General features: G+C 37.1%; 2 protein-coding genes across 2 annotated transcripts; both read left to right on the forward strand.

Annotated features, from left to right (window-relative positions):
- The first annotated feature begins 17486 nt into the window (after positions 1-17486).
- LOC145067045 (uncharacterized) lies at positions 17487-18549 on the forward strand. Its single transcript, XM_079014266.1, has 2 exons — positions 17487-18021; positions 18086-18549. The coding sequence occupies exons 1-2, from the start codon at positions 17487-17489 to the stop codon at positions 18547-18549; spliced, it is 999 nt and encodes a 332-aa protein (XP_078870392.1).
- A 1093-nt stretch (positions 18550-19642) lies between these two features.
- LOC145069123 (TMV resistance protein N-like) lies at positions 19643-26044 on the forward strand. Its single transcript, XM_079016091.1, has 6 exons — positions 19643-19784; positions 21024-21738; positions 22117-23230; positions 23317-23529; positions 24402-25160; positions 25230-26044. The coding sequence occupies exons 2-6, from the start codon at positions 21446-21448 to the stop codon at positions 25800-25802; spliced, it is 2952 nt and encodes a 983-aa protein (XP_078872217.1). The 5' UTR covers positions 19643-19784; positions 21024-21445; the 3' UTR covers positions 25803-26044.
- Positions 26045-26427: the final 383 nt, after the last annotated feature.

Consider the following 26427-nt stretch of genomic DNA (forward strand, 5'->3'; position numbering starts at 1 on the left):
GTCCCAATATGATTCATACAGAGGGAAAGAAAATCGAAAGTTTTATATGGGGACTGGTGCCACCATACCAAGGCAATGTTTTGTCATTACGCCCTATTACATTCGATAGTGCCAAGCGATTGGCACAACAACTAATTGACCACGGGGTCCGTACCCCTACAGCAACAACCACCCTAGCCATCTCAGAACCCACCAGAACCGTAGAGTCCAAACGAAAATTCTGGGACGACAAGAAAAAGAATAAGGCTGCCAAGAAACAACAGATTGTGGCAGTTCATGCTGCTACGGCACTTGCCACTGCTGCTATTCCATTAAAGCAGTATTCTGGAAGCCTACCGCTCTGCAACAAATGTAATTACCACCATATGGGAGCCTGTCAGGAAATGCAGTGTGTAAACTGCAATAGGAAGGGGCACACTGCCCGTTTCTGCAAAGCTCCGGCGAGGCCAATCACCCAAGTCCCCGACACTGGAATGGGCCAAGCTTGCTACAACTGTGGCGAGGTGGGTCACTACAAAAGGAACTGCCCCAAGGCAGGAAATGCCGGTGGAGTAGGAAGAGTTTTGGCTATAGGACATGAAGAGGCGATTGCCGACCCCACAGTGGTCACTGGTACGTTCCACCTCGATAACTCTTATGCATGCATTCTGTTTGATAGTGGAGCGGAGAGAAGCTTCGTGAATCAAAAATTTGCTCTTTTACTTAAGCAAAAGTCACGAGCACTCAAAGAACCGTTCACAGTAGAAATGGCTAATGGGAAGAAAGAGAGCACTAGCTGCATATACATAGGGTGTACTTTAACTTTAGATAGTCATTCATTCTCGATCGATCTCATGCCAGTCACAATTAAAAGTTTCGACGTCATCATTGGCATGGATTGGTTGAGTCTTCAGAGTTCCGACATCATGTGTTACGAAAAGGTTGTCCACCTTAATCTTTCGTCTGGCGAAACCCTAGTAGTTTATGGCGACAAACCAGGCACGAACCTTCGTATCATCTCGAGCATTCAAGCTCAGAAATTCTTGTGAAAGGAATGTCGTGCATTCCTTGTTCATGTTGTCGATGTGAGCCAAGAAACGAAATCTATTCAGAACATTCCAGTAGTACGCGACTTTCCCGACCTTTTTCCAGAAGAACTACTAGGATTACCTCCGCAAAGACAAGTCGAGTTCAGAATCGACTTAGTTCCAGGGGCTACCCCCGTAGCCAAATCGCCTTATCGTCTAGCACCTGCAGAGATGCAAGAACTATCCTGTCAACTTAACGAACTGCTCAGCAAGGGCTTTATAAGACCAAACTCCTCACCCTGGGGAGCTCCAGTCTTGTTCGTCAAGAAGAATGACTGATCATTTCGTATGTGCATCGACTACAGGGAGCTCAACAAGCTAACCGTTAAGAATTGTTATCCTTTGCCAAGGATAGACGATTTATTTGATCAACTTCAAGGAGCGAACTTCTTTTCAAAAATCGACTTAAGATCCGGATATCACCAACTACGAGTGCTAGGGGAGGATGTTTCGAAGACAGCCTTCCGAACTCGTTATGGGCGCTATGAATTCGTCGTGATGCCGTTCGGATTAACAAACGCGCCCGCAGTATTCATGGATTTAATGAATAGGGTGTATCGCCCTTACTTGGATCAGTTCGTCATTGTCTTCATCGATGACATACTTATCTACTCTCGAAGTAAGGAGGAACATAGCCAACATCTGTGATTAGTCTTAGTAACCCTGCACGCGGAGAAGCTTTATGCAAAGTTCTCGAAATGCGAATTTTGGATCCGCCGAGTCGAATTATTAGGGTACGTGGTTAGCGAAGAGGGAATGCATGTGGACCCTTCCAAAATTAAAGCCATTGAGAGCTGGTCAGCACCGAAGACGCCAACAGAAATTTGTCAATTTCTAGGCCTTGCTGGCTACTATCGCAGGTTTATTCAGAACTTCTCCCGCATAGCGAAACCTCTTACAACACTTACCTAGAAGGGCGTATCCTTTGACTGGGAAGAAAAGCAGGAGAGAGCGTTCCAAACGCTCAAACGAGCCTTGTGCACCGCGCCAATACTATCCCTCCCCGAAAGGATAGAAGACTTCGTTGTCCATTGCGATGCATCAAATCAAGGACTCGGACATGTTCTAATGCAGCGAGGTAAGATCATCGCCTATGCCTTGCGACAACTAAAGACGCACGAGGTCAACTACATGACCCACGATCTTGAACTAGGAGCAGTTGTATTTGCTCTGAAGATCTGGAGACATTATTTGTACGGAACGAAGAGCACAATCTTTACAGACCACAAGAGCCTACAACACATATTCGACCAGAAGGAGCTCAACGTGAGACAATGGCGGTGGGTCGAGCTACTCAGTGACTACGAATGCGAAATTCGTTATCATCCCGACAAGGCCAATGTAGTAGCTGACGCCCTAAGTCGGAAAGAATGTTCTGGTCGTAGAGTCAAATCATTGACTATGTCTATCCACTCACACTTGTCCACACAAATTAAGGCAGCTCAGCTTGACGCTTTGAAGCCCGAAAATGTGGCGGGTGAATCCCTGAGAGGGATGGATAAGAACTTAGAGGTTAAGGGTGGCGGAGCTTATTATTTCATGGACCGAAGCTGGACCCCGAAACTAGGTGGTTTCAGAGACTTGGTCATGAACGAGGCGCACAACACTCATTATTCCATGCACCCAGGATCAGATAAGATGTATCTGGACCTCAAAAAGTTATACTGGTGGCTTAACATGAAAGAAGAGATTGCTACCTTCGTGAGTAAATGCCTTACTTGCGCAAAGGTCAAGGTCGAGTACCAGAAACCCTCAGGCCTCCTGCAACAGCCTGAAATCCCGGAATGGAAGTGGGAGCGGATCACTATGGATTTCATTACCAAGTTGCCCAAGACAACGGGTGGACTTGATACCATATGGGTCATCGTCGACAGATTGACCAAGTCCGCGCACTTCCTACCTATCAAGGAAACAGACAAGATGGAGAAACTTACAAGAACATACATTAGGGAGATAGTACGACTGCACGGTGTTCCCATATCCATTATCTCGGATAGAGATAGTAGGTTCACTTCTAGCTTCTGGCAGTCGCTACAGAGTTCCCTAGGAACTAGGCTGGACATGAGTACAGCCTACCATCCGCAGACAGACGGACAAAGTGAGAGGACTATTCAAACCTTGGAAGATATGTTGCGAGCCTGTGTTATCGACTTTAGGAAGCCATGGGATACTCATTTACCCCTTGTCGAATTTTCCTACAACAACAGTTATCACACGAGTATAAAGGCAGCTCCATTCGAGGCCCTCTATGGCCGCAAGTGCAGATCCCCTCTGTGCTGGGCTGAGGTGGGTGATACCCAGTTAGCTAAAGGACGAGTTCCTGAAAGCACTCTCACAGGTCCGGAGATCATACGGGAAACGACGAAGAAGATCTTTCAGATCCGCGAACGATTGAAAGCCTCCAAAGACCGACAGAAAAGCTACGTTGATAAACGTAGAAAACCGTTGGAATTCCAGGTGGGCGACTGTGTTTTATTGAAGGTCTCACCCTGTAAGAGCTTGATACGCTTCGGAAAGCGTGGAAAGCTAAATCCAAGGTACATTGGGCCTTTCGAGATTCTTGCCAGAATCGGCCCAGTAGCTTACAAACTCAATCTACCGATCGAACTTAGTAACGTACATTCTACCTTCCACGTATCAAACACTCGACGAGATCGAGATCAACGAGAGCCTCAACTTCGTGGAAGAACCAGTAGAGATCATGGACCGAGTGGTCAAGCAAACGAAACAAAGTCATATCCCGATAGTGAAGGTTCGCTGGAACGCTAAGCGAGGACCTGAATTCACTTGGGAACGAGAGGATCAAATGAAACTAAAATACCATCACCTTTTTACTTAGTTACTTGTAATTACTTATTTGCTTAAATTCTAATTTCGGGACGAAATTCCTTCTAAGGAGGGGATGATGTGACAACCCGAAATTTCTAGCTTTCATTCTTCAGTGTAATTAAAGTTAGCTTCATTTTGCTATTTTATAATGAAGTTTTGGGGCTAAAAGAGTGCTTAAAGCTTAGTATATTTGAGTTACGTGTCGGAGGATGGGTTAGATTTGGGTGTAGCATTGGAAAAACGGGCCAAACACACCAAACCTGGTGTGTGCGGCCAGCCAGCCGCACACAGGCCAACCACACACACCTCCAGCCGCACTCGCCCTCCTATATATACTATCCTTGGTCATTTTGATCATTTCTTACACTTCTACAAAGCAAGAACCCGAAAATCCTCTCAAGTATCATCCGGAAAGGTAACATCTTTCACCAAGAACACCAAGAACACCAAGTTTTCTGGCAGCACACTCTTCAGGCAGCACAACTGGCCGCACATGCGTGCTGGCAGCACACCTGGCCGCACACACACATACAGTGTGTATTTTGGCCATACACCTTCTTGTATAGCCTTATAACCCTTCATACAATCATATATGGTTGTAACACTTCAATATAAGTGTTTACTAGTCCCTAAGGTGGTCCCAATTCATAAATTAGTTGTTCATAACACTAATTATATTCATATATGTGCCAATATATGCTAAATAGGATTCACGTGTGTACTCAAGTCAACACTTGATACTTAGCAACTGATCCAACATTGTCATCAGAACCACTCACTACAGGTGAGTTCATACCCCTAAATGAACCTTTGAAATGTTTTTAAATGCTTTTATGGGGGGGGGGGGGAATACAAGTTGAACAATTATAGTTATTATATCAATCACATGTGATTAATGACTACCAAGAAAATGGTTTTCTTACTTTCCAAACTATTTATCAAACTGTTTTTCCTCAAACTGTCTTACAAACTCCTTTAATTGTCAAATACTTTTACTTAAAACTCTTTTAAACTTATATTTTGTGCATCTGTATAAATATAGTTATATAAGTAGGATTAAAAGGACTTAGAACTGCTAGTCTACCCTGCTTCCTGTTCTTGTTTGATGTGGTCTTAGGGTATCAAGGTTAGTTGTCCGAAGGTCGTTTGAATCCTAGTTATATATTATGTATATGTATATAGATATAAAAGGTTATTTCTTTCATCCAATTCCATGCCCTTAGGTAGCAAGGGCATACAAACATGTTCGTACTTAACTAGTAAACTACCATAGGGGTAGTTTAGGAAGATACTATTACTAGAACAATGAAACATACAATGAGTCAGTTCATACATGAGTCAATACATACTATGATGAGAATCAAACATGTAACAGAGTGATGAGAAACAAACTATAGACACTATGATGAGAAACAAACATACAGGCTAGACAGAGAAAGAACACACAATACAGCTAGTACACAAATCACATTGCATATACATTAACCACATTTATGTGAGCCATTAAGCAGGACATGGCACTACCTGCATATAGATCTATACTAGATTGACTATCCTACACCTTGCTGCTCGCTACAGTGGGACTTGCAAGTCTACGGGTGCCAAACGTCATTTTCACGGCATCTTACATTGTCGTATTTCAGCTAAGTCAGTAGCAAGATACAGGCCGATCACATGTTACCTTAAAATTTACATTTGGTTTAAGGTAGTTAGTACAACAGTAGTTACTAATTACTACATTACAGTACTATAACATTTTCCCTTTACTTTTTACTTTGTGATATTCACACAATAAACAATAATGCAAAAAAAACTATATTTTTGGGTAATGATAGTCGGATTTGGGAAAATACACACTTTTACAAGAGACACACACACAAATACTAGATGCCTTGATGGAAGGCTACTTTTAGTAGAAAACATAGGGTTTTCTAGGAGAGTTCAATCAAATACAAAACTTTTACAAACATACACAGTACATCTTACAAAACATCTTACAAATGCTTTCATACAAACATAGACACTAATATACTTATGATCTCACCAGCTTTAAAGCTGATACTCGCTTTCAATATAACTTGTATTCTCAGGTCGCCAGTAGACAGGTACAGGTGCCAGGTTGTGAGAAGAAGGAGCTAGTTCAAGACTCCTCTTTTATTTTGATGTATATAATTTTTGGTGTCTATATAACTTGACAGAACACACTTGTATGAAACTATAATATTAATGCAATGGATGATGTTGTTGCTTGTTTACTACTTTTCATTGTTGTGATACTGTACATGACGTCTTCCACCCCAGAACGTTTCTGCCGTTCATCGGTTTTGGGGGTGACACAGTCCCCTATGTTCAATTAATATCTTTTGATCACAAAATTAATTCTTTGACCAATATTAATTAACCAATATGATTTATCCTTTAATATATTATTCATATAATCTATTAATAAACCATAATAACCTCTTTCTCTATTATTCATCCAGTCAAGTTGCTCCAATGAAGGTAACCAAAAAGGACCATGTTACAACCGGGTCAATTATATACCAAATATAGTTATGGACTTAGACACTAATCCAATGGTCTCCCATTTGGATAAGTCTAATAACTATAAATGCAAGTACGACTTCAAAATCTGATTAGCAATCGTAGCTCTCAAAAGCCGCTGTCGAACTCTAACATGTCCTTTAGATAAGGGATCGATAGTCCTTCATTCTAAATATATCATGTGAACAATTACATGGAACATAGTCATACTTATTGTCCAAGAATTTTTTTTCTTGATCTTTGATCTGTCTGACATAGAACTTAATTGAACACATCAATTCAGTCCTGACCGGGACCGACACATAAGTCAAACCAAATCATCGAGGGGCCCAAGATATCACTTTTACCGTCGTAGGATAAAAGGAACAGATAAACTTCGACTTATATGCTTTTACTATTTACTCGTCAAATCATACACAACAATGTGTTTTATAACATCAAGTTACGAATGCGTTTACGCATTATCAATGCACAACCAACTTGCAAACAATAAACCATATATCTAGGTTTAAAGACTATATGATATTATTGTCTCACAATCACTCGTGATTAATTCCATGATGTGACTCAAGTGAGCGTAGGTTTAATCCAATACTCATATCTTATTTCACAAGCACTCGTGAACGTTGCAGCAAAATTTTTCTATGTCTAAAAACTTAGACAATCTACAAGCCAATTCATGACAGTCTTCATTCATACTTACTTCCAATGTATGATTGACTGTGGATAGTTTAAATAATATTATTATTTAGGAAGTCAAAACATGCAAAGTGAAACAATAGTAAATAATTAACACAAGACAGTAACTTTACTTATAAATAAAACACCTTTATTTAATCATCAAATGTTAATTACAGTTTGCTATTACAAGTTTCTAAAAGCTATCTAATCACTAAAACTAATATCGTCCTTTATCCCAATGCTCCTAGCGTGCTACAAGTGCTTAACCCTACTCAGTCCCTTCATAAGGGGATATGTTGGGTTCTCTTCTGACGAGACCCACTTTACTACGAGGAGTCCCTCTTCTACCCGATGTCTAATGAAGTGCAACTTTCTGTCGATATGTCTGGATCTGCCATGATCCCTCAGTTCCTTGGTTAAGGCAACCGCGACTTCGTTATCACAGAAAATCTCCATAGGCTCCTTTATGGCTGGCACAACTCCAAGGTCACCGATGAATTTCTTCAACCATATTGCCTCGTTTGACACTTTGCTCGCTACTATGTACTATGATTCGCACGTTGAATCAACTACGGTTTCCTGCTTGGAACTTTTCCAAGTCACTGCTCCTCCATTATGGGTAAAGACCCAGCCCGACAGAGAGCAAAAGTTGTCTCGTTCGGTCTAAAAACTGGCGTCACTATACCCTCACACCCTTAAGTCATCACTCCCACCGAGGATAAGAAACCATTCCTTGGTCCTCCGAAAGTACTTAAGAATATTCTTGACTGCAGTCCAATGTGCTCAACCAGGGTTCTCTTGATATCTGCTGGCCATGCTCAAAGTGAAGTCCACATCAGGGCGAGTACAAGTCATAGCATACATGATCAAGCCAACTGCAGAAGCATAAGGTACCCGGCTCATCTCTGCTATTTCAGCTTCGGTACACGGGCTTTGAGTCTTACTCAACTTGGTATTGCTTTGAGTCTTATCCAAGTAAGTACTTTGAGTAAGTCTTATTAGTCTTTTACTCCTATTTCTCACTATCCTTATCCCTAGAATATAAGCAGCTTCTCCGAGGTCCTTCATAGCTAAGCACTTCCCAAGCCAGGACTTAACCTCCTGTAAGGTTGGCACATCGTTTCCTATGAGTAGTATGTCATCCACATAGAAAACGAGAAAGCTAACTATACTCCCACTAGCTTTGACATATAAGCAGGACTCATCCTCACTTCACAAGAAACCAAAATCTTTGACTTTCTCATCGAAACAAAGATTCCATCTGCGAAATGCTTATTTCAATCCATAAATGGATTTCTCAAGCTTACACACTCTATTTGGGTGTTTCACATCGACAAAATCCTCTGGCTGACTCATGTAAACAACTTCAGCCAGCTTCCTATTAAGGAAAGCAGTTTTGACATCCATATGCCATATTTCATAATCATGAAACCGCAACTATGGCTAGCATAACCCTTATAGAATTTATCTTCACTACTGGTGAGAAAGTCTCATCATATTCAACTTCGGGAGTTTGAGTAAAGCCTTTTGCAACCAATCGTGCCTTATAAGTGTGTACTTTCTCATCCATGTCAGTCTTCTTCTTAAAGATCCATTCCCACCCGACCGTCTTATGAACCGGTACATTGTCAACCAAGTTCCAAACTTGATTGTCATACATGGACTGAATCTCGTTGTCCATAGCCTCTTTCCACTTTGCAGACTCCAGGCCTGCCATGGCTTCCTTGTACCTATTAGGTTCATCTAAATTTACTAGTTTAGTATCACTAATAAACGTATCACCTTCACTTGTTATATGAAAACCATATAAAACAGGCAGAACACTAACTCTACTGGAATGTCTAAGAGGTAAGGATTCATCAATCGATTCAACAGGAGTTTCCTCCTCGGGTTGAGCGCCAGCGTTAGAGGTTCCTTCATTGCTTGACTCTTGAAGCTCTTCAAGATCAATTTGCTTCCCACTGTCCTCTTGGCTTATGAGTTCTCGCTCTCAGAAAACCCCTCTCCTCACAACGAAAACAACATTGTCACTCGGTTTATAGAAGATATATCCAAAGGACTTCTGTGGATAGCCGATGAAAATACACCGCTCACTACGAGGTTTGAGCTTGTCGTGATTCTCTCATCTTACGAAAGCCTCACCACCCCAAACCTTGATATGTGCCAACGAGGGAGCTTTCCCTGTCCATATCTCGTGAGGTGTTTTAGCCACCTTCTTAGTAGGGACTAGATTAAGGATATGGGCAGCAGTCTCTAAGGCATACCCCTAAAATGAGTTAGGTAACGAAGCATGACTTATCAAGGAACGGACCATGTCCAATAGAGTTCGATTGCGCCTCTCAGCCACACCATTCAACTACGGTGTCCTAGGTGGCGTCAATTGCGAAATAATTATGCATTCCTTGAGGTAGTCATGGAATTCAAGACTAAGGTACTCACCACCTCGATCGGATCGGAGCATCTTAATTTTCCTGCCCAACTGATTCTCTACTTCTTGCTTAAACTCCTTGAAGTTTTCAAAGGTTTCTGACTTGTGCTTGATTAAGTAGATATACCTATATTTGTTATAATCATCGATAAAAGTCACATAGAAGCGGTTCGCATCCCTTGTGGTGGATCTAAAGGGCCCACACACATCGGTGTGTATGAGATCCAATAAACCCTCACCCCTTTCAAAAGTATGAGTGAAGGGTGACTTGGTTATCTTTCTAAGCAAACAAGACTCGCACACGTCATCGTCCCTAAGGTCGAATGACTCCAGCACTCCATTATTTTGGCGTTGGGCTATGCGATTCTTTTTGACATGTCCAAGACGACAATGCCACAAACATGCTTTGTCCAAACTATTGGAAGAATCGATATGCAACACATCATTTCCTAAGTTGTCTACAACCATCACAGTTTCATATATTCCATTAGAAGGCAATGCTTCAAAATAGAAAGTACCATTAATGAAAGAATTAATATAACCTTTTTCATTATCAAACAAAAATCTAAAGCCTTGTTTATACAAACCATGAAAAGAAATAATGTTCCGTGTCATTTCTGATGAGTAACAACAATTATTCAAATCTAAACCTAACCCACTACTAATCACTAAAGAGTAAAATCCAATCTTGGTGACATGTGATGCTTTCCTATTCCCCATGATCAAGTTTTATCTTCCCATGCTCCACATTCCTACTTCTTCTTAGACCGTGCAAATCAAACACAAATGTGAAAACCACATCGTGTATCGAGGACCGAAGACATAGTATGCGATGAGTTGTTAGAATGAATAGTATAAATACCTACGAATGACGACTTTATCTTCCCATCCTTGATATCTTGCAAGTACTTCGGGCAGCTTCGTTTCCAATGCTCTTTGTTGTGGCAGTAGAAGCAATCAACATCCTTCGGGTTGGAGGAGGGTGCAGCGGGACCATCCTTGATTCTACTGGAAGAGGTACCATCATGGGACTTTCCCTTGTGGCTCTTAGAATGAGCCTTCCTCTTCTTACCCTTCCCTTGCCCAATAGCCAAGACGGGGGCGGTAGTAGCAAGAGTTGATGCAGCAGATTTGTCTTTCAGACTACTCTCAACAGTCTTTAGCAAGCCTTAAAGCTTGCTTAGAGTGACATCCTCCTTGTTCGTGTGGAAGGTCATACAAAATTGGTTGTAACAAGGAGGTAAGGAGTGTAGAATGATATCTATGGCCAACTCCTCATCAAAGTTAACATTTAACTTCAGTAAGCGGTCCACATATCTCTGCATTTTCTGCAGGTGGGCCGTGATGGACTCTCTATCCTTCATCTTGGTAGTGATCATCGCAGCGATGATCTCGTACCTTTCATTTCTCGCGCTTTGATGGTACCTATCCATAAAATCTTGATGCATATCATAGGGGTAGTAGTCCTCGTAGGACTTTTGGAGTTCATCAGTCATTGTCATGAGCATGATGCAATGAACTTTCGTAGCATCTCGCTCGTGAGCTTCGAAACGCAACAATCTCTTCGGGAGTAGCAGTGTTGGTGTCAACCTCCTTCAGCTCCTTGTCGAGAACATACTCATTGTCCTCATAGCGGGTGACCATACGGATATTGCGGATCCAATCATTGAAATTGGTCCTGTCAAAAATCACTCTCCCACACAAAATTCATGAATGAGAATGAGCCTGCAGGGGTTGAACCAGAAGTGTTGGTCTTTGAAGTAGACATCTGAAAAAGAAAAGAGACAAAATTTAGATTAGATAATAATCCCCAATTAAACAGCCAAATGAGAAATTAGGGCTAGGACCCAGTACAATTATTCACAATTTAGAAGAGGGATGTCGTAATCTAAATTGAAAATAATTTGAAGATAAGTGAATGACGATTCACTAATTTCCACCATGAAAAACAAAAAAGAGTTTTAAGTTTTTAAATGAATTGAAATTCTTAGATTTTTTTAGATTCAGTGAACTTTTCAATGGCATGTTTAAATCTCGATATGCCCTTCAAATTTGTGACTGAGATACCGAGGATCACAAACAAGGTGTGAATAACCATGCAAATATACTTGGTGCTCTCGATGTTACAAATCACCTAATCAATGTGTCAGTTAGCCACACACGCTTCATTGATCTATGATAAATACCAAGCTACCTTTTGCCACCTTTACTAGTCCCAAATTAGTGTGCCGATTAACCACACACGCTCCACTAACGACTTGACAAGGTGTAAAGTGAAAATTCATGGAATAGCATCATTTCACATTTTTCCTAAAGTAACTAAGATTGAGAATTTATAAAAAAAACATTTAATTACTTTATTAATCATTTTACTTTTAATGATGAATTAGCTGTCATGTTATACCCGTTCGGCTAACGACCCTTTACTAATCAAGGAAGTGATTGGTGAGAGTGGACACCCCTTAAACTGCCATTTTGTAGGCATCAACCTTATACACCCGTTATAGACCGGGTTCGTAAATGAGAACTACTAACCGTAAGACTAGCTTAATCTTGTGTGTGTGTTTGTGTGTGTATATATATATATATATATATATATATATATTATTAATCTTAGAATACTATAATAGTATAAGGGTTGAATTTTAAACTTGTAAAATTCTAGGGTTTAGAATTTAAATATTTTTAAAATTAAACTTTTAATCAAAAATTTTAAATTCCAAAACTTGAGGGCAAGTTTTGAAACTTTTCAAAAACATCTATTAGATCAAATTTGAAAAATTATTAATTAATCATATTATTAATATTTATCACATAATTTGACCTAATCTATTTTCTTTCAAGATAATTCAAATAGAAAATACAAATAATTAAATATATCTTATAAAACAAGTAATTATCTTATTTATGACAATTATCCTTCAATTGAATTAGGATAATCAATACCATATTGGAAAAATCGAGTTTTTTCAGTCAAAATCGTTTTTGGTAATTATCCAAATTCAATTTTAGTCAAAATCCTGAAAAATTAGCCACCAGACGAGCCGACTGGCCGAGTCATAGACAGGACTCGTCGAGTTGCCCTGACTCGCCGAGTTCATCTGGTGACTCGACGAGTCCATCAGTCAGAGGCTGGAATTTTCGACTTTTGAGCTTGAACAAATTATCTATGCATCAAATACAATAGAGAAATGATCTAGGCTCTGATACCACTGATGGATTATGAGCAAAACAACATTCCTATGGTGTTCATGCAAACCCTAAAGCTTGGGTCTAGTTTTTTCTATTTGTACATGCAACAATTGTTTAAGACTTGCAAACCCTAATCTAGCATACAACAAAACTTGAAATCAACATAAATAAACTAGTAAGAATGTTACCTTGATTGTTGCTTGAAGATCTTGAGCTTTTGAGAATCTTAGCACCTCAAATATTGTGCCTCTAATAGACCACAAACACCAAAGCAATTGGAGAATGCAAGAGAGAGGGGAGGTGAATTTCAGCTCTATGAACTCTTCTTAGGGTTGTGGTAGCCGAAAAATGTAAGCCAAGAGGTTGCTTATATAGGTGAGCTACTAGGGTTTCAGTCAAAACCCTAATTGGATTGCTTAGGTCTTAAGCAGTCTAAAGATCCTTCCAGAAGCAAGGCCTTGGACGAATTCAATGTGGGCTACCCTCTTGATTTCGTCTACCCACTTCTAAGGGATCCACAACCCAAAAATCAATTATTTTATAATTGCAATTCCAGTCCCCTATGTTTAATTAATATCTTTTGATCATAAAATTAATTTTTAATTAATTCTTTGACCAATATTAATTAACTAATATGATTTCTCTTTTAATATATTATTCATATAATATATTAATAAACTATAAAAACTTCTTTCTCTATTATTCATCCAGTCAAGTTGTTCCGGTGAAGGTAACCAAAAATGACCATGTTACAACCGGGTCAAGTATATATTAAATATAGTTATGGACTTAAACACTAATCCAACAGTTTTCCCATAAACTAATATTAATCTCAAAATATATGATAAAAAATTTGTCAAAGATATCAATCATCTATTTTTAATGTAGTAAAAAATAATATTAATTTTGATTATGTATTTTCTAAATAATTAAAAAGAGAAATGTGATGCTCATTTACTATGAACAGTTTGTGATCGACCTTGTTCTAAGCTATGCACTTCTTCCGAACCATCTAACCCACTCCGATCGAGATAAACAATTTCCTTTAACCAACAATTACTTTTTTACAAAAAGTAAACTATACTTTTTTTAATGTTATTCATGTTTAACAAACAATTTTATAATAAAAAAATAATAGTTATTAAACCTTATCTGTATTAAAAGAAAAAAAAGCATGATTGTAAATGAATTTAGTTATAAACTATTATTATCATCACCATGGTATCTTTAATAAATATAAACAAACAAAACATAAAAAATAGCATTAAAAATATGTTTGAATAAAACGCTAAAAAAATTTGAAAAAAAAAACATCAAAGAAAATATTAGTAATGTATTCGAATAAAACATCATCATCAAAAAAAAAAATTGTTTGAGCTAAACGTCAAAATATACAAACACGAAAAAATGTAAATAAACATTAAACAATATATTTGAACAAAACGGGTCAAAAAAATCTAAAATCTAAAAAATATAAATAATTAAATAAAAAAGTAATAAATAATAAACAAAATTACATAAATGATTTCTGTGATTGGAACAAATTACATAAAGTGTCTCTATGGCAAGAAGGGTAAATGTGTGTCATTTTAGATTGGATTTAATTGAAAAAACTTAGGTTGCGTTTGTTTTTTTAAAAAAAACTCTTCTAACCTCTTAGTGCTGCGTGGCGCAGCACACGCGCAACACTTTTAGGTTCGCAGCAGTTTGTTTTTCTGCAGACTTCGGGCTTAAAAACCTCTTCCCGTCCTCTTCCCCACACAGCAGTGGACTTACCTCTTCTAACTACTTCTAACCTCATCTAAAAAACACTCTATGCCCTAAACAAAAAAAAAAAAAAAACGCCGCTGCCTTGTTCTTTCCCCTTCTTCTTCTCGGCAGCCAACTATCGATCTGGTCCGACTCGACTCCAGCCTCCGCTGCCACCCATCGCCGGTCGCCTTCGTCGTTCCCCTCTGCAACGTCCCTCGCCTACGCCGCTTGCTGCTGCCCTCGATCTTCACAGGTAATTTTTTTTTCTGATTTCTTTGAGCACCGATTCAATGAAATTGAGTACAAATTCTGTGATTTCTTATACATTTGAGTACCGATTCTTTGAATGAATCAAACATAGGAATGTTAAGTGGGAATGGAATCTCAAATTCCAATACCATTGTATAAAGTATGCATAAAAGTAGGAAAAGAGTATGGTGATTGTAATCTTTCTTCATACCCTAGTTTCTGCATGATTGATAGCTGCTTCAGAATATATTCACATGACTGATCAATAAAATTATAACAAGATAACAAATTCAATCCAGCAATGAAGTCTTCAGTATGTATAAAGCCTCATATGAAACAGAACTTCAGTAGAGTTTATCATAAGAATGAAATCACAAACAAACACATGCATGAACAAAAGCAAAAAGGAAAAGAAAGCACGTGGCTTTACAATATTGCAAATATATGATTATATTATAAATTATAAGGCTTTTGTCTCCCTCTCTGAAGCAAATAAAAGGGAGATTTATATCATTATAAAATTTACAAAAAAGCTATCCATTCCCTCCCTTTTTCTCCTAAATTGAAAGAGGAAAACACTTTTTTAGGTGTAACAATACTAAAGTAGTTAAAGCCTATCATTTGGTCCCATAAAACCAATTTCAAGAACAAAGTGTAAGAGTTTATGCATCATGTTGTAGCATTTTCTCAACATGATAATAAAAAAGTTTATTAAATAAACAGATTACTTTATATTTTTTATTAGCTACAACTTGAAAACAGAAAACTGCTCTGTATAATGTGAACTACAATCCCTAATTTCTCAATTTATCATCTGGAAATTATAATATTCAAGCTCAATTATTTTTTATTTTATTTTTTTTGAGGACCAATTTTCTGATTTCTTGCATGCCCTCGGTTTCTAGATCAGTTATTTTTTATTTTTTTATTTTTTTTTGATTTCTTATTGATTTGACTAACGATTGTATGAAATTGAGTACAAATTCTGTGATTTCTTATGCATTTGAGTACCGATTCTTTGCATTTGAGGACCAATTTTCTGATTTCTTGCATGCCCTCGGTTTCAAAATCATAATCTTTGCTTAATTGTTTTTTTTTGTTCATTCATGATGTATTGTTGTTGAATATCCTGAACTTATTTGTTGATTATGTTGGAATATGATTAATCTTTGTAGCTAAAGTATGTATTCTATATTTTTTTTTGTTATTAGCAATGGGAGATAAACATACATGGACCAATGAGCAAACAAAATGCTTATTGCAAACTTGTATTGAAGAAGTGCAAACCGTGGGTAGAAAAGGTTTGAGTTTGCACAAACCATCATGGCACAAGTTAGGAACAACTATTAAGGAAAAGTATGGCGTGGATTTGAATCAACGACAATTAAAAAACGCCTATGATAACCTTAAAGCCAAATACACAGGATGGTTATACTTAAAAAACAAAACTGGAAACCTTTACAACCCACAAACAAATACTGTTAACTTAACAAATGAGGAGTGGGAGGACTTTAAAAAGGTATACATATATACATATATACATACATATATATATATATATATATATATATATATATATATATACACACACACACACATATTTATTCTTATATTACTTTTGTTACATTGATTGCGTTTAGGGACATCCGAAAGCTGCTTCTTTGAAAACCGTCCCATTATTGTTTCCAGAGCTTTGTGCAGAACTCTTTGATGGAAGCAGTGCATCTGGTAATCTCAGCTATGCCACATCCCAAACACCATTGGGATCATCTTCTTTCCATGGCGCACCATTACAGCTTTTGGACGCGCCTTCCATTAACATAGATGAAGATGATTTTTTTTCCAATCATACAAGTGAACATTTTACTCAGACTCCACCTTCTGCTGCTTCACCTTCTGCTGATTCACCTTATGTTGCTTCACCTTCTGGTAACCCCAACAAAAGGGCTAAACCTTCAACTCCTAGACCTCGAGCTCCCAGTGCCTCACCTGATCCACCTTCTTGTGCCTCGCCTAAAGCTTCTATTACTGCTGATGATTTAGCACTGGAGATGCAAAAAGCTCTACGCCATTTGACTCAAGGGCCAACAATTCCCCAGTGTTTAGAGAAGCTTGAGTTGCTCGAGTTAGACCCAATAGACCCTATACGATTTGCTGCGTATCACATTTTTGGAGGGACCATGAATATTAGAGAGATGTGGGTAAATTTGCCTAATGATCCACAAATATTAAGAGGATGGATCGAGATGACAGCTACAAGTTCAGGAGTTTTAAAGGATGGAAAGATTGTTCGTTAAGTTTATATGTTATTTGGTTATTTGCTACTTGGGATTTATGATATGTTTTGGTACTTGAATGTTATTTTGTTATTTGGTACTTGAATGTTATTTGGTTATTTGCTACTTGGGATTTATGATATGTTTTTTGGTACTTGAAATTTATGTTATATTTTTTTGGTACTTGAGATTTATGTTATTATCTTATGTTATATTATTATCTTATGTTATTATTATTATCTTATGTTATATTATTATCTTATGTTATTATATGTTTTCTTGATTAATAGGTTTGTAATGGATCACGACAAAAAGATACTACTCATAATTCTTATGTACTTGTATGTCCGCTACTTTTGGAAGAGGGGTGTCAAACGAGTGCGGGACAACGATTCGGAAATGACAGGACATTAATTTACGTTAGAGTTACTTCACCGTAATCCTCTACAATGTCTTGAAGTGTTACGCATGTCTCGTGAATCATTTGTCCGACTATGTGCTCATTTTAGAGTAAACTACGCGTTAAAGGATAGCAAACATGTGTCGGTTGAGGAGAAGATGGCTATGTTTTTGATGATGATCGGTCATAACCAACGTTATGTGATTATCAAGCGGAGATTTCAACACTCAAAGCAAACAATTCATAAGTTTTTTCATGAAGTGTTGGCCAAAATGTTGCTTTTCGCACATGACATTATAGTACCAACATCTTTTAATCCGAATCCAAACATTCCGGGACATAATAGGAGGCTACGACGGGTGTTCAAGGGAGCAGTTGGTGCACTTGATGGCACTTTGATACATGCTGCTGCCCCTGCAAACAAACATGATTTATATAGAAGTAGGGGAAAAGGCGATTGTTACCAAAACGTATTGGCAATATGTGACTTTAACATGATGTTTACGTTTGTTGTTGCCGGTTGGGAAGGGATAGCACACGATTCTAGAATTTTATCAGAAGCATTAGCAAATCCACATGCACCATTCCCGCTTCCACCTCCAGGTAAATTTATGGTTATTTAAATAGTTTTATCTTTATTTGAAAATAAATGACTTTTTTTTTACAGATAAATATTATCTATGTGATGCCGCCTATGCAAACATTCGAGGTTTTATGGCACCGTACCGTAATGTTAGGTATTGGCTTGAAGATTTCCGTCGAAGACGTGCATTAACGAATAAAGAAAAATTTAACCATGGACACGCAAAACTTCGGAATGTCATTGAGCGTGCTTTTGGTGTCTTGAAAGCACGATTCCCTATACTGAAGAGGATGACACCATTCTCGTTGGTTACACAACGAAACATTACTCTAGCATGTTTTGCGCTTCATAATTTTATAAGAAGAGAGGGACTACGTGATGAGTTTTTTGCACGATATGATGAACCAAATGTCTCGGTTCGGAATAACAATGCGGTCGTTGATAATGATGAAGATGAGATTCCAACACATGGTACTGCTGCGGACCGTGAATATATGACCCAGTTACGGGATGAAATTGTCGAACAATTGATGCAAAATATGGAATGAAAATTATTAAAGTTTGGTTGTATGAATTTTATTTAAAAATGTTATTGTAAGACTAATTTCGTTGTTTGAATTTTATTTCAATGTTTTAAGACTACAATTATTAAATTTTTGGTATTAACAAACTATTTTTGGTTTATTAAATTACTTTATTTTAAATTTTTTCATATCTACAGACGTTAAGAAAACAAACATGCTTCTCATTACAGTCTGCAGCACTTTGGTCCACCTCTTCTGCTGCAGAGGTCTACAGAGGTGGTCCGCAGACTTCAGACAGGTTCACTTCGGAAAAACAAACAGCACCTTAATACGGTTTGCCAAAAGACCACCTTTGTAAGGTGCTGTTTGTTTTTTGGAAAAAAAACCTCTTCAAACCTCTTATTGCTGCGCGGCGCAGCACACGCGCAACACTTTTCATCTCGCAGTTGTTTTGTTTTTTAGAAGTCTCCTGAGTCAAAAACCTCTGCGCGTGCTCTGTTTGGCGCAACACTTATACTGCCTCTTCCAACCTCTTCCAGCGTCTTCTTCTTCTTTTTTTATTGCTGAAATTTTGATTATATGTTGTTAAAATTTTAGTTCACATTTTTTTTTTCGTTTTTTTTATATTCTTGTTGAATTTATTTTTCGGTTTTTTATATTCAATAATGATAATTTTTGTTGAAATATCATAATTTTTTTACTGAATTATCATTAATTTTTACCGAAATGTTATACATTATTAAATTTTACGTATTAAAAAGCTATTTTTGGTTTATAAAATTAGTTTATTTTAATTTTTTAATATCTGCAGCAATATGCAGATGTTAAAAAAACAAACACGCTTCTTATTACAGTCTGCAGCCGTTTGGTCCACCTCTTCTACTGCAAAGGGTTGCAGAGGTGGTCCGCAGACTTCATAAATTTTTGCTTCAGAAAATCAAACAGCACCTAAGACTTTAACAGCACAAGGATCATCCATGCAAATTCATTGGTTATAAGAACTAGAGTTAGTTGATTTCGTCAAATAAAAGGACTATTTATGCAAACTTGTCGAAAATTTAAGGGTATTATAATTAGTTTCTCATTATTTTCACTCGCTCGTTAATCGATCGGAATAACTGAGAGAAAAGAGTCAAGATACTTGACCCAAGTCGAAAGAAGAAATTAAGGAAGATATCCTATGGAAATCAAATTATAAGGCTTGCAAAGTAAAAGATTAAACGGTGTCTGCTAAAGTTTGGTGTTGCTGGGAATTTGAGGTACGTTCCTGAAACTGACAAATTGATGAATTATAAGTTACCAATAAACAAATGGAAGTGTTAATTATATAAAATGGAAGTGTTAATTATGTTTTATATAAGTTATTTAGTAAATTTTCTCAAAGAGTTAAAAAAAAATGTCGACCCGGAATGTGAGAAACGTATTTTGACCTAATTTAGTCAAAGTTGTGAAGTTTATGAATTAGTGTAGTTAGATGATCAAATTAAGAAATTTGTAAAGTTAATATGCTGTCGTGTATGTTATAAACGAATGGAATTTGTAGGAAAATGACTAATGATGTGTGTATGTGTTGTGGACACAAAGAGAAAATGGAAATAGGGGGATTTATCCGTTGTGCATTGCCGTGTATTTGTTGACACTATTTAAATTCGTGTCTTGCTACGTTTAAGTATCAAATACTAGGGAAATTCATTATTAATTTATTAGTTCATAACATTATAATTAGATCAAAGATACTAGTCATTTAATGATTACCCATTGATTTACTGATTACCGATTGCGGTGTTTCAGATCGAATCTGGTTAGTGATGAAAATACTCGTTTAATTACAAGAGATAGATGTTGACATCACGTTATAAATATATGGACAACATGTTAGCAATGATGTTTAAAATTATTGGAGGATCAGGATGTTAAAGATGAAAGTGTGAGTGGGACTGATTAGAGGAAATTCAGAATTTTTAGTAACCAAGGTGTAAATAGACATGTCCTGATGGGAATTGTTTCTTGATTTTTCATTGAGAAACACTTGGAGTCGGGTTTATAGATAGAGTCTGTCTTTTAAACTACGAAATTAAATACAATAATTTTGATTGAATTAATTATTGAGTGTACCCCATGCATAAAATAGGAGAGGCTGTTCATTATTTTCACTCCGTGGTTAGCCAATCTAGAGAATTAAGAGAGAATAGTCAAGAGGTGGAGGAATTGAGGAAAGTGAAGAGTTTAGAAAGGGAGTCTGGTAAATTTTGTTTTCTATTGGGAATTCCTGCACGTCTTATAAGAAAAATACTAATGTAGAATTAAGAATAAAACATTAGTTTGTATAATGTGATTCTGTAAAAACTAATTTAGAATTGAACTTTTATTAGACTTCAAAGGGGTTTTTAAGACCAAAAATTGAAAACGAAAATGTATGGACTAGTTATGTGATTTTCTACATTGTAACATATTACTTTAATTATGATTTCTGACAAGATTTTTCTACATGATAACAGGTTTTATTGGAAAGTTGAATCTCTCGGTATAAAGTTCATTTATTGAGGAGCTCAAACCACATACATTCTATCTCAACAAATCAAAACATCCATGGCATCTTCATCATCTTCTCCTTCTGCTCCGGCCTTTTCTTCTCAATTGTGGAAGTACCATGTTTTTCTTAGCTTTAGAGGAGAAGATACTCGCAAGAATTTTGTGGATCATCTCTACTCAGCTCTTGAACAAGGGATCTACACTTACAAGGATGACGAAACACTTCCCCGGGGTGAATCGATAGGTCCATCCCTTGTGAAGGCTATAGAAGAATCTCAAATTGCTGTCATCATATTCTCTGAAAACTATGCAGATTCATCATGGTGCTTAGATGAACTTTTATGTATTATGAATTGCTGTCATCATATTCTCTCAAATTGCTGTCGTTATGCCTATATTTTATGACGTGGATCCCTCTGATGTGCGAAAACAAAAACAAAAATATGGAGAAGCATTTTCAAAACATGAGTTGGAGAACAAAAACAAAGTTAAATCTTGGACACAAACATTTGTGGATAACCCTTGGGGATGGCTCTTTGCACCACGAGAACAAAAACAGAAACACAGAGAATCATGTTCCAAACAGGAGTTGGAGAACAAGAAGAAAGTTGAATCTTGGAGAAAAGCACTTGTGGATGCAAGTAACATTTCTGGATGGGAACCCAAACACATTGCTAATGGGTATCTTTCTTCTTTATCTTTGCACTTTTTATGCTTAAAGTATGTGTGCTCCACATGCCGCTTATGCGTGTACCTTATAAGTTTTTTATACAACTTTTCTGATTATTCTTGTTGGTCTTGATAACCGTGATAAAGGATTAACTGGATCAATTAGCTTAAGTTATGATGGACTTCATTGAGTTTTAATTCTAATTCTGTACTTAACATTGCGCTTCATACTACAACAACAATCTTGGATCACTTTTTTCTATTTAAAATTATTTGATGTTTCCCAAGAAAAATGTTACAGACTACTTGTGATATTAACTTTACATTTTTATGTTGTGACTTATGAAAATGTGAACATGTTTTAATTATCCTGGCATATCCAATGTATAGGCATGAAGCGAAGGTTATCAACGAAATTGTTGACACAATTTCACAGAGGTTGCAGCTAGTAACTTCAAGTGCAAATGAGAACCTGATCGGACTAGCAATTCGCATGCAACATTTTAAATCAGATTTACAAATTGGATCGGGAGGTGTGCGTATGATTGGAATATGGGGGGTTGGGGGTGGTGGTAAGACTACACTTGCATCTTCTATTTATGATGAAATTTCTAGCAAGTTTGATGGTTGCTGTTTTGTAAAAAATATCCGGGATGAATCAAGCAAGAATGGTTTGGAAAAACTGCAAGAAATAATCCTTTCTAGTGTATTGAAGAAAAAACAAGTGAATGTAATATGGAGAGTTGAGGAGGGAAGACAGGTGATAATGGATAGGTTATGCCATAGAAAGGTCTTGATTGTTCTTGATGATGTCGATCAGCTTGACCAACTAAAAGCATTAGCTGGATCACATAATTGGTTCGGTGAAGGAAGCCGAATAATAATCACAACTAGAGATGAACATTTATTAAATGCACACAAAGTAAATGTGATGCACAGTATTAGTTTATTAAACGATGATGAAGCTATTAAGCTCTTGCGCAAACATGCATGCCTGGACTACAGACCCATGGAAGGTATTGAAGATTATGAGCAGCTTTCAAAAGAGGTGGTGTTTTATGCTGGTGGGCTTCCATTAGCACTTACAGTTCTTGGTTCTTTTCTGTGTGACAAAAACATTAATGAGTGGAGGAGTGCATTAGCCAGACTGAAAGAGATCCCAAATGATAATATCATTGAAACGCTAAAAATCAGCTTTGATGGACTTACAAGGGCTGACAAACACTTGTTCCTAGACATCGCATGCTTTTTTAGGTCGGTGAAGAAAGATACAGCAATGGAGATGCTCAATGCTTGTGGTTTTCATTCTGTTATAGGAGTGAAGGTGTTGATACAAAAAGCTCTCATAACTATTTCAGAAGATGGAGAGTTTGATATGCATGATCTGGTGCAAGAAATGGGACACCACATTGTTAGAGGGAAACACCCTAAGAATCCTGAAAAACATAGCAGACTTTGGAGGAAGGAAGATCTTCTAAAAATATGTGCTATGGATGCAACAATGGTAATGGGTTAAGCTACATTTCCAACATGTATATAACAAAACACTCTGACTGAAGCCCTGACACCATTTTGTTTCTCTTATCACAGGAACTTGACAAGGTTGAAGCAATAAAAGTTGAGAGTGATATATTGCTAGAAGGACAAGTTCTTCCTCCAATTTCTGCTAACATGAAGAACCTTCGGTATTTGTTCTGGATAGGTGATCCTGCAAATCCATTGCTTAATAACTTCCCACCAAGGGAGCTTTGTTGTCTAATATTGGTTGGTGGCTTGCAAAAACAACTTTGGGAGGGCTGTAAGGTAATTTGTATTGTTTATCTAATTTACATATGAAAACAAAGCCGATGCTAAATTATAGACATGAGTAATTCAGAGTAAATTTTAAGTATTCATGGTGTTAATAGTATGAACCTTTACTCTATAAATGTCCTTTGGGTTAATAAGGATTAAAATTTATAAATTATAGACAAAACTGCAAAAATGGTCCCTGTGGTTTGCACTTCATTTGGATAAGGTCCAAAAATCTTTCGACTTGCAAAAATGGTCCTTATTTGAGGGTTTTGTTGTGGATTTGATCCCTAAAATAAAATAAACGGATGTTAAAGTTAGGGACCAAATCCACAACAAAACCTTCGCATACAGAAAAATTTTGCAACTCGAAAGATTTTTGGACCTTACCCAAAGAAAAGTGCAAACCATAGGGATCATTTTTGCAGTTTTGTCTAAAAATACAACTTGTTTGATATGATATTGACAGATTAGTCATTGTAATCCATAGTGGTTATGTATTGCGCATCCTCCATCCAAATATTCTTTTGTTCCAACATAAATACAAGTTTCCTTTTGTTTTCTTGAAAATAAATTAAATACTATATTATTGTTTGGGCGAGATTTTGATCTATTTTTTTGTACTAATAATCATTATAAAATATTGATATCATCGATCTGTGTTCTTTTATTATTTTGTTTTTATCAAGTCATGCTTTTAGATATTTAAACAAGTAAACAAACACTTCAAATGATTTACATGTATGGATGAAAGGGATTAGTTTTTTGTTTAATGATCTTCTCATATTGAAATAGCATATCACTGAGATGTCTGTCTGCATTTGTGTCTGTTTCTTCCTTAATTGATACATTTTTGACTGGTTTTCACTTGTATACATGAACAGTATCTACCAGCTTTGAGAATCATAGTACTTTATTGTTTGGACCACTTAATCATAACACCAGATTTTGATGGACTGCCAAATCTTGAAAAATTGATGCTTGAAAGCTGCATGCATTTAGAAGAGATTAATCCATCAATTGGGCACTTGGAAAGCCTTGTTTTACTATCTATTGAATGTTGTGAAAGTTTTAAGATATTTCCACCCATCACCCGGCTAAAGAATCTCAAGACCCTTATTTTCACACAGTGCTACAAACTTTTTAAACCCTCAGAGATCCAACAACAAAACATGGAAAATTTACCACATTTTCATTTGGATAAAGAATTCTGTTTAGAGGAGCCTTGTTTACCTCCCAACAACATCAACCACCACATAGGGTCTCTGCTTTTTCACAACCTGCAAGAAGTCGGCTTCTTAAGAAAGTTGGATCTCAGCCAGTGCAATTTGGAAGATGAAGACATAGGTTCTACTGTTTGTGAGTTACCCAACTTGCAAGAACTCAATCTTTCACAAAACAAGTTTTCGCGATTATGTTTTAGTCGCTTCCGGCTTCCTCGGCTCAAATGGCTCAATGTGAGAAACTGCTATGACCTTGTAGAATTGACAGAGCTTCCATCAAGTATAGCTGCTGTGATGGCAGATTATTGCGACTCACTTGAAACCTTGGGTGATATTTCAAACTGTAAATGGTTGTGGAAAGTCTCACTTTGGATAGGGACCAAACTTTGTGGTGACATATTACTAGGCTCCATGCTCCAGGTTTGGCCCTACATACCTTGGCAATTTCAATCTTATTAATATGAATATTGAATGTGTTTTACATGGCAGGGAAATGCTATTAAAGATCACTTTATCAGTGCCCATCTTCCGCATAAGATTTCAAAGGCGTTTGTAAGTAGACTCTTTGGGTGTAACACATGTGCAGTGCATCTTCTACAGGATAGGGGGAGCACATTTACGCTGTGTCTTCCACATGATTGGTACAATGATTTTTGTGGGTTCTTAATGTGTGTTGTTACCCGCTATGGACTTGAGAAGATTAATATAATCATCAAACCAGAGCGAGATGATCAAGATCCTCCATTTGAGGTCTCGCAGGAATCTAACAGAGGAGCACTGGAGCATGACACATCATTCATAGGATATGTTTCCTTTAGTTCATTAAAGCGAACTACTTTGCTGAATCCATCGTACAATATCCTTTCATTTTCCACAACCACCAAGTATTTGAGTTCATTTGCAGCTAAGCTCATTCCTAGGAAAAGTAAACTTGACTCGATGGAAACAACAAAAATCGCAATAGATTGCTCTGAATTTTGGGATGAGGAAGAAGATCATAGTCCGACATTTACCATTAAACAAGATTCAGAGTCTTGTATCAGTATCTTATGGCGACCTTAGGACAACATCTAACAAACCCATACTCATATCTCTCATTATTTTCCGGTTCGTAGTTCGTGTTCTGAATGTTTTCTTTTGCATTTTTATTGTTAAATGATTAGTTGTAACACTTACCATTATCAATCTCGTTAAAGTCTATATCAATGTCCATATTCGAAAGAATTGAATTCCATTATGTATACTTATGTTAAAAAGACAATTATCCATGCAAAATCTTTTTATATTGAAGCACAATCACATCATCTGCTTGTTGTGTTATACACAGAAGATCAAAGGTCTCCTCAATTGTCTTTTGTTGCCTTGATGTTGGTTGTTCACTGCCTTGTCATTTGCTCTGCGCCCTGTTGCCTCTGTTGTATCATTCGTATGTGGTTTGTTCTCTTTTGTTGGCATGTAACATCTCTCATCCTTGAAATTTCAAACCAATCCACAAAATCACAAACTTGTTTAATAGTCTAATCAAAGGTGAACACAAGCACCCATGTTGTGGGTTCAAAGAAATCACAAATAGAGATCAAATAATCCAAAATTTACTCTCTACATCTCAAATCAATTGTCATGAATATAGACAACAACAAGGGTCAAGACTCACCAAAAAAAGCGTCTTTAACCTTCATAAATTAGA

Source organism: Lactuca serriola, chromosome 8 (genome assembly GCF_051521515.1).
Source record: "Lactuca serriola cultivar US96UC23 chromosome 8, Lser_US96UC23_V15, whole genome shotgun sequence".
NCBI classification, from domain to species: Eukaryota; Viridiplantae; Streptophyta; class Magnoliopsida; order Asterales; family Asteraceae; genus Lactuca; species Lactuca serriola.